Source organism: Clupea harengus, chromosome 4, assembly GCF_900700415.2.
Source record: "Clupea harengus chromosome 4, Ch_v2.0.2, whole genome shotgun sequence".
Lineage (NCBI taxonomy): Eukaryota > Metazoa > Chordata > Actinopteri > Clupeiformes > Clupeidae > Clupea > Clupea harengus.
The window spans coordinates 16,412,450-16,422,449 of record NC_045155.1 but is presented as its reverse complement, the minus strand read 5'-3'; the positions used below and the strand labels follow the sequence as shown (position 1 = coordinate 16,422,449).

General features: G+C 42.4%; 1 protein-coding gene across 1 annotated transcript in view; it reads left to right on the top strand.

The window, feature by feature from the left end:
* Positions 1-8,453: 8,453 nt before the first annotated feature.
* The window catches only part of LOC105906405 (teashirt homolog 2), a 41,002-nt gene continuing 39,455 nt past the window's right edge, over positions 8,454-10,000 (top strand). The window contains exon 1 of the mRNA XM_012834539.3: positions 8,454-8,964. Coding sequence (XP_012689993.2) covers positions 8,925-8,964 — 40 coding nt within the window. The 5' untranslated portion in view covers positions 8,454-8,924. The remainder of the gene's footprint in view (positions 8,965-10,000) is intronic.

Here is a 10,000-nt window from a genome sequence, read left to right as displayed (position 1 = left end):
AAAATGTCAATATTATCAGATAGCTTTTTTATATTATTTTGTCTGTCTTTTAATATTGCTCTTAATATTGCTCTATCTCACTGCTTTCAATACAACTGTGCATCCGGTATGTCAAGATGTCTGTCTGTCTGTCTGTCTGTCTGTCTGTCTGTCTGTCTGTCTGTCTGTCTGTCTGTCTGTCTGTGTCTAAAGGAGCCATGAAATATTTCCTCTCCATGACCTGTTAAGTGCATCTTGTTTTTCAGCACGTTTTTAACATCCCAGCACAGAAAGACGCCAGTCATTCTCTCTTTTTAACCCTTAGCAGCGTATGACCTGGGCTGACAAGTGTGACAGCTTGAGCGGTGAAGTCCATGGCCTGTCATGGCCACAGGAATCTGATACTTCAGGAGCCCAAAGTCTGACCTTGAGCTGTATTTTCTTCAGGACCAGAAACTGTCGGGCTCAGCAGTGAGAAATGTGCCTGTCCAGATGGTTTTGCACGACGGCCTCTCGCTAATTGTCAGTGATGCCATCAAAGAGATGAAGCCGACCTGACAACACTGCTGATCCGCTGATGAGCAATAAAATCAGCATCTACAGGGGGAAAAGGTTGAGTCAAAAAAATCCAGGTAATGCTAACTACTGGCAGTGTTTAATGAACCTCATTTACAAATCCCGTTTCAAGTCCGCACAGCTGGGTGTCCACACCAAAACCAGTAGTGTGCCGCTCATGATTCCGGGTGTTTCTGAAATGATGGAAGATATAAACAGATGCACTTGGCACTGGCAAAGTATTTTCGCACTGCACATCTTTATGACATCATAAAGGCGTGCCTGGCATGCACAGCAGGGTGTCATTAGGAGTTAAATGTTGGCGAGCGCGAGGACTACGGCAGGGCAGGGTACTGGGGAGGCGTGAAGCGTCAGGCGGCCTGTCCCTCTCTGACGGCTCCCGCCCGAGCCCCCCAACATATGACACGTGGAGTGGGCCCCACTACAGACTGACATGTGCTAAAGTGCATTATAGTTATTGCCGGGATAAAGGTCACATAGCGACGTGCTACAGATGAGAAGGGACAGCTCCACTGCTTCACACAGTGCCAAGCCAGAGCAAGTAGGAGGGAGGGAGAGTACTGCGATCTTTGAGGACATGTCGACTGGCCTCCACTCACATGATTAACACACACTTAATCATCAAATTAAAAAAGAATGGTAGATGGGAGTAAGTGTGTGGTAAGTTCATCAGATAATGAAGTTGCTGCGTGTGAGAGAGATGTTGTAAAGGCAAACTCATGGGTGGGTGTCTGGAGAGGGTCTGGCTGTTGGCACGACAACATGCCACAATAGCTGACCCACACAGGGCATGACAAACACCCTCAGAACCTTCTAGGAGCCTCATGAGTAACTACTACAGTTATGAACTTCATCATATTACAAGGCACTGGGGTCAAATATATTAGAATATATTTCTTCATGGTGATATTGTCACATTCATCAGGCCTCTGTTGGAGTACTCTTTTGAATGCCTATCTGGTGTGGAAGCATAGGGCATGGTCAAATAGGCAGGAACATTTGCTGGAACGTTTCAGAAAGATCAAATCTCAAGAGTGGCAAATGGATGCAGACTAAATGAAGCCCAGGAGAGATGTTCCTCATTTATAGATTGCTGTAATGGTCAACTGACTGGACAAATATTTCACTTATAATGTGTGCACAAAAACAGCAGGGATAGAGGCACAGAGAGAGAGAAAGAGAGAGAGAGAGAGAGAGAGAGAGAGAGAGAGAGGGAGGGAGAGAAAAGGGAAAGCCTCTTATTTTACATAAAGTTGCAAACTCTTAACCATCCAATTAAAATGTTTGCATGTATACGCACATAGTGGTGCATATAGTGACACAAACGAATGCTTCCTGTGCATCGGTAGAAAACGCCCGACCTCAGAAATATGGTGGGACCACGCTTCACTGACGTGACCAAAGCGGCATCTCACAGCCTGCCATACAGCAAGTCTGTCAGGGAGATAGTAACACCTGTATTGCTTATACTAGTTGTTAAGCATTGGAATAATTTTTTTTTTTTGCAATATGCATAACCAAATGCTGGCATAATGAGCCATCTGCATGTGTGGTCCCCTCCTCTGAGATGCTGGGATCTGCACCATCTGCGCCATGGCTACCAGCTGTTTTCCTTCTTATTACATGTTTATTAAAAGCTGGAGTTGTCCTCTTCACAAGTAGGAAGAAAAAAAAATCAGACACATGAGAGGCAGTCGTCTCTGCCACCGCAAAAATAGAGAGAGGAAATAAATGAGGCTGAGTCTCTCTCGCTCCACATCTCGTAAAAAAGAAATGAACTTTTAAAATGATTTTCTCTCTGTCTTTTATGAAAATAGGGGAACACTGGTGGCGCTGTGAAGATGAAATTTCTTTTGATGAACACAGGCTGATGAAAGTGCAGATAACAAAACAAAGACTACAGAAGAAGTTAAGCGTGTGCTATTAGGAATTGCTTTTTACTTAATCTACTATTAACAAATATTAATAATAATAAGAAGAAAAAGAAAAAGAAGAAGGATGTTATATCTATTTAAAATGTGCATTATACATTACTGTTCAGTTCGGACATACACCATAGCCTTGCTTTTGTTGGGGTCCGAAATGAAATGTTATCTAGAGGACCTGATCTAGTTTTCAGACTCCTACCCCTACATTTTTACTCCTCAACTAGTTTGACATCCTCACTTAAGAAAGGAAATGGTAGAAACGTGACTCAAGTCCACCACGACCGACCCCACACGTACAAATGCAATCCCAACCGCAGAAATACATGAAAAGCAGAAAGACACCCTCTAGCAATTGAAAGCGAGCGATCGCTGTGTAAAATATCGATTGACCACAAGTGAGCATTTATGTCCAGCCAGCAGCTCAAGAGCCCGCCGTCAGGCCTGCACGTCCCTGTGTGTGTGTGTGTGTGTGTGTGCGCGTGATGGGAGCTGGCAGAAGTGCAGACCACCCTCTGTATCTGTCAGCAGACCTCAGCATCCCCTGTGTCAGACGCGCCACACACGGGCCCCCCCTGCGCAGTGATGGACACTAGGACAGAGTTCTGGAAACGTCCGTCAGGATCGGCGAACAGACCCTGGACATGACAGGTCAGATTCGGACAGACGCTGACAAACCCGGGGTGGACACGCTGTCCACACACACTACAGAGATCCCCAGAGACAAGTGACAGGCGGAGCTGATGCCTATACCTTATTGCGGAGAGGTTTCACACACACACACACACACACACACACACACACACTCACACACACACATACAGACAAACTATACACGTAAACATACACAGACACAATATTCTACATAAACACTATTACATTCATCACATCCAATGATATACATCGATACATCTTTCTTTTGTTTTTGACAAAGTTTGCTGTTCTACGTCAGTGTGATACAGGCGCTGTGTTGCGTCGAGCATTTTACCCACTGTATAAATCAAAGGCAGAAATTCCTGCAAAAAGAACCCGTTACTTTTAAAGAGCACACTGCCATGAATCCCCTCCTGACTGAAAACGTTATGTGTCAGACCCGTGTTCCTGGAGGGCTAGTGGATGAGACTCTTTAAGAGAGAGATCCTCAGGCTACAATCTGTTTACCCCGCCGGTCTCAGGCACATTACACTTGTGGATTGACAGCCGCCAGTGACACATCTTGTCCATATCACCTTTGATATGCCAAAACAGCGTGTGACATGGCCATCGCCTGAGAGATGCTTATGTCTTGTTGACAGGAAACACAGTCACGCAGAGCATTTTTTAAAAACAGGCAACCGGAGAAGAAATCACACTGCTCCAAACCGACGACAAGAACCAAACCTCAGCAGCTCCATTAAGACAATTAAGAGCTGAGTGCAGGTGTTACCTAATGAGAGAGAACTATTTCAAATGAATGCATGCGAAAGAGTTAGCACATCTGTCTTTGTAAGCTGGGTTTAATGTTTCTGTGAAACACACACACATGCACACACACCAGATATATAATTCACACAAACACATATGACACACACACACACACACACACAAACAGTTAACATGACACGGGGGGCTGTGTTTTTCCCCTGGTATGTGTGTCTCAGTGTGTGTGCTTGCGGGAGCACAGTTGCATGTGTCAGTCCTCCTGTGGAGTGGTGTTCTTTAAGCGGCGCGTTTGGAAATCAGGCGTGAGTAATGAGGGCCTTTCAGCAGGCTGCTTTAACCATAGATTACAGCACAGGAAATAGGTCAACCAGCTTTGTGTGACAGACAACACTCACATGGATACCATTGCTTTAAAAGGCCTTAATTTCATTTACCACATCAAGAAAATATATATGAGAGACATACAGCCTCTCAAATACAGGCACACGCGAGAACGTACACATATAGACAAAGACAAAGGCATTCACATACATAGAGGCGGTTACACAATACACTTAGGTATACATATAGGGATTCTGAACATATGGTAAAATACATATCTTTTATAGCAGCCACTAAATACCTCTCATAGTTAAGATCAGAATGCTTTATGAGTGTGATTATTGTAGGAAAAATGCAAGGGCAGTGTATATGCCAGTCCAGTTTGACAGCCTGGAGAAATAATTAACCTCTTCCAGCTGGATTTGGGGTTGGGGAGAAAGAAGACGGCAACAACCCGACTTTAGTGGCTTTAGTGGCTGAGTGTCTAGCCTGCTGTCCATCACGGCCTCTCTGACATCCATCACCTCTAGGCAGGGAAATGAAGTGCATTGTAAACACAACCATCAGGACAGATGCAATACATGCATAACCCATTCATTGAAAGTAACTGAAAATGTGGAGGCAGTGGAATAGCATGGAAGATAAGGTTGTCATTGTTACATCCTCAGTTTAAGTTGCCACTGGTTCCCACTAAAACCGTTTCTTCTGTGTGTAAAACATTCCCTTTTCGCAGCCGGGCTATTTCATTTTACTTGCGGTTACTTTGCCTCTTTCCATTTAATTGGGTTACACATATTAGATTTTCAAATTAAGCATCTGCTGTTAACAATATGCATATGTTGTTGTTCTACTTTGAAAATTATGACTCTCAAGACTTCAATCACCGGCTGTCCGTCTCACATGAAATTTCAGCTCTGAATCAGAAACAGGTCTGGATTCCCCAGGCCTCCCTGCTTTCATCATAGGAGTGCATTTTAATTAGACCGACCCAGCAGCAGCCATTTGTAGCAAGGCTGCAGAACTAAACAGTTCAACTCCTCAATGCAAATGAGCACTGTGAGTTGCATTATTGAAAACAGATGCAAAAATCTAATATTCTTTTTTAAAGCAGGGTAATATAAAAAGTAAAATGCAACATACAAGTTTAGCCAACTTTGAAAATGATTGTTTCATTCTTATATATATACAGTATGATTAGGGAATCACAACGTACTTCAATTTAATTAGTTTGAGCGGTTGGAGTGCGTCCTCTGAGGGGAAAACACTATAAAACTCTTAGTGGTTTCATTATTAAAAGAACTGCTATTCCATGTGGGAACTTCCTTGTATTTTCCCTCTTTCAGGTATAAACATAAAAAAGATGTGAACACATATTAATCTTTGGAGGGAGCAACAAAGTTCTGCACACGACATTAAGGTTGAGGGTGGTAGACCAAATTCTTGAGATTATCAAAGTATCAACACGCAGTAGCTGTAAATCAAGCAACTGGGAAACGAAGACTTCAAAAACCCTCCACTCCACTCCAGCTCCTTGTTCCACCAAGACTGTCCTCCTGTTAGTGGCAGACATCGTGGAGGTCTGACCCCGTAGTCTGAGCTCATAAATGGTTAAAAGCTCCATGAGATGAGAGGGGATGTTTGTGTGATACTGCTCAATACTGTTCAACGCACCTGGCCTACAGAAGCCTGATTTCAACAAGGCATACTGAAAAATGTACCTGCACGCTGATTTGCTGCACTGAGATAAGCATTAAGTTTGACTCTTAGGTCTTTCTATTCACATCATTGCTTCCAAATCAGTATTTTTGTCACAATGGTGAGATTCATTAAGCAGTGCCTTTCATTTACACTGTGGCAGGTGGGGTTGTTCCAGTTAAAACAGGAAGACTGCACAGACATGTTACAAAAAGTTTGACTGCCAAGAGCTTTGTCTCTAGTGGTTCTGCTTAGCAAAGCTGAGTTGTACTTGAAATGTACTGCACTCTCTTTGCATGTCAGGTATATCAGCAAGTAACAGTTTAACACATAATATTCAAATCCATGACTTATATCAAGCTGAAAGCTCTATATTACATAATCTAAAATCCTTGACGCTACTATAAGTGAAACTTTTTAAGGAATACCTCAACTGGCTGGCTTTAAATTGTGATGGCTTTCATAAAACGAGATACTCTGAGAGAAAGGCCCAGAGACTCTCCTGTAGTCAGCACTGAAATCTCAGCAGGGTCTGGTTGTAATCCACCCATACATTATTTTGCATGGTGCCACACATTTATGGGAGAGTGTTGACTTGAGGACCCTGTGGTAGCAAAGTCTGAGGTAAGTAAGCCAATATTGCACACAGTATCTTTAAGTTCTTCAAGGGTTCAACAAAGGTTATACCAATGGGTTTTTCATAGGACTACTTCTAAACTGATAACAACAAAGAATCCAAGAGAAGTCAATGTCCTCTAGCCAGTAAGGCTATGGAGTCTTTATGTACATAAAACAGAGTAATAGCTGGAAGCTCCAGTGTCTATGACATGCACACACAAGAACACGTACACCCACAGATTTCAACCCAGTTCAGACAACAGTTCTGCAGGAGGTACACTAACAAGAAAACTGACATTTTCATACGGTAAACCAGGGTCCTGGTCCAGTGTCTGACATTAATCTTTCATAGGAAAAACAACAGTAGAAGGTTAACATGAGCCCTGTTGGCATACTCAACAGTAATAAATCTCAGTAATGAACACATGCAAGAGCAATGTTGGAGCCCACCACTTACACATAGGCCCAGTTCAACATGTACACACATGGCTGGATTTAACTCAACAACTTAATGAAAATACACACAGACACAAATGTATGTAAATGTGTGTGTGGGGGGAGGGGGGTTGCATACTTATGTGTTGCTAGGAAAGAGTGTGTATTTGTGTGAGTGTACGTGCGTGTATGAGTATGAGCAGGAAGTTTGTGTGGGATAATGTGGGGCATGTTACCAATGCTGAGAGGTAACCTAAAACTCTGATATGATGTCTGCCTAAATTAATAAGCCTTTTTGGCTCATAAACACCTGTATTTTGTCCTCTAGTCAACTCCACTTAGGCTATAAGAGATACAGAATATAGCTTTTGCTATATGAAAGATATAAAAAGATAGATTTTACCTTATCTTCAAAGTTTGTGTAAGTTTGTTTTTTGTGATGTAGCAGAGGAGTTCACCGGCCCCACGTCTGCAGTTTGATTGACGACCATCACAGCTTCTTGATGACTGCCTTCACAGCACTCTTCTCAGCCATTGGATGAATGCCAGGCTTTTAGAAAAGCTTGGCTATGTTGCATTTGTATAACCCAGGTTGCTACCTTTGATGTGGAGCTATTAAATAGAGTAGAAAACATGCAAAGGACTAGGTGGGTAAAAGAACACATTCATGTGTTCCTATTTCTGACAATGAAAAACCAAATGACCAATGAAAATGCAGGACATTATCTTAGTGTGCTGGATGGGGGACAAAGGGTCAAAATGCTGTGCAGTACAACGCAAAGCAGGACACCTGGTCACCCTAGTGTGTGTGTGTGTGCGCACGCGTGTTTGTGTGTGTGTGTGTGTGTGTGTGTTTGTGTGTGTGTGTGTGTGTGAGAGAGAGAGAGAGAGAGAGAGAGAGAGAGATTGATAAAAAATTGGGTATGTTTGATTGAGAGATGGCTTACACTTGACAGATTTGATTGTAAGAGAGCTGGCACCACACACAGATTTAGGTTGATGAACTATGATCACATTTTCTGTGAGCAGCTGTACCTGTCCTTACACCCGATGCGCCGAGGCATGCATGCAAGCAAACTCTGCATATCATTTGCCCATACCTTAGGCAGAAACTAGCACATAAATGTTATTTCATTATGTATGAAAACTTGATGACCTTTTAACCTTTTGAATATGATTCAATGTGTTTTTCATACTGAGCATTTATATTTTACGGTATAATAGCTTTCCATCTCAAAAAGTAGCATAAAGACCAACAATAGCTTTAAAACCATAAACAGGTAATCATCAGGTTACAACATATTAAGTGCGTTGCGGCAGTAACAGCGCCTTTGTTACATCAAGTGCATCTTTTCTATAAGTACACTGATGTGGATATGCGTTTAAATGGAAACAATATGTTCGCTACATCGGCTGGCTTTTTCTTTGAGATGAGAAGCGCCTTACATCCGCATGCTTTCCTGGCCGCTGTCTCTTTAATAAGCTCGTGGTTATCTAGTGTAACAAATGTCTCGCTGCCATCATCAAGTCCAGGCGAGGAGGGAGGAGTTTTTTAATGTTCAGTTTGTTCTGTGGATCGATGTTTGCTGGCATCACCTCACCCCGCCTGTGCTGCTTGTAACATAGTCTTTCATATAAGCGGGTTTCTCTGTCCTTTCCGTATGTTTCACACGCTCTCCGGATTTGGTGTCTGACAGCACTCGCCTTTTGACTTTCGCAAAAGAAACGGAAAGACAAGAAAAGAATCCGCCATAGATCAACGATAGCAGGAGGTAAAAAAGAGGACACGTCCTGACACCTGATTTGCAAAGACAGCGTTTCTCATTCTGGATTTTAAAAAGGACGACCTCACAACGGTGAAATTCTGAATAGAGTGGCTGTGTTTGTATGGACTATAATAAATCCCACACACATTCCACCTGGACACTGCCTGCCTGAACTGAGAGTCCAAAAATGCCAAGAAGAAAACAGCAGGCTCCGAGACGGGCTGCGGGTAAGAGTCAGATTGACACCTATCATTCTAGTCCTCGGCGTTTGTACTTTAACGTTAACATAACGGTCACCTCTAGTAGACTTTTATCTAAAAGGGGTTCGGACTTCAAGTAAATTGTTTGTAACTAACCAAAAGGAGAGCCAAGTCACAATTTACGCGCTCATCGGACACGTTGAACTTCTCGGAATTATACATCTAGAGGGGTCAAGTAGCGGGGTCTTCGTCGGGGTCTACGATGCAGGCTACATTTCTTTTATTGCTTGGAAAGAAACGAAAACAAAGATCGTATTGCTTTGAAAAATAAACAGTTTCCACTCTGCCCTTTGTAACTATGTTTTACCTATGTATTTTACTAGGCTATTTTATGAAAAAGTTTAGAGTTTAAAACTTGAACTATATACTAAAGACAGCGTCCTTGGCCACTGCAAATAACTTGAAGGAAGGGAATGGTTTCAGATGGATGTGCCTTGAGGACCCGAATATCAGTTGAACTTCCTATGAACTCTTAATATCCCATAGACAAATGGAGACGCACACGCACACACTCGCTTTCTCACACACACGCAGACGGAGAGAGAAGGGGGGAAGTCTGGAATGATAGTTATTTGTATGTTCCAGCATATGTTGCCGCTCACGTTTAACTTAAATTAACACACGAGTAACTTACATATAACTAGCCCCAATCCTGTGAGATTTACTGCAAAACGCCGAATTACAGTTGTAGGTACCTAAAATGAATGGATATTCTGATTAGTTGCCTAAAATGCTGTTTCGATTTTATGTCTCCACTAAAGAGTTCGACCTTCTGAAAACGTTCCACTTAAGTCTCAATTGACAATTTTTATGTCTTGTCTCTTTTTATTTGACATATGATTGACTGCATGTCACAAAGCTTTTATTATTAAAGGATTTTCTCGTAAACGGGAATAAATATATTTTTTTGTACAATTCATAGACAGATGCTCAAACCTCACAGCTTTTTTATTTGCCCTGTGTTTATCGATATCTCTACTCAAACCTATGGGGCCAAAACAAA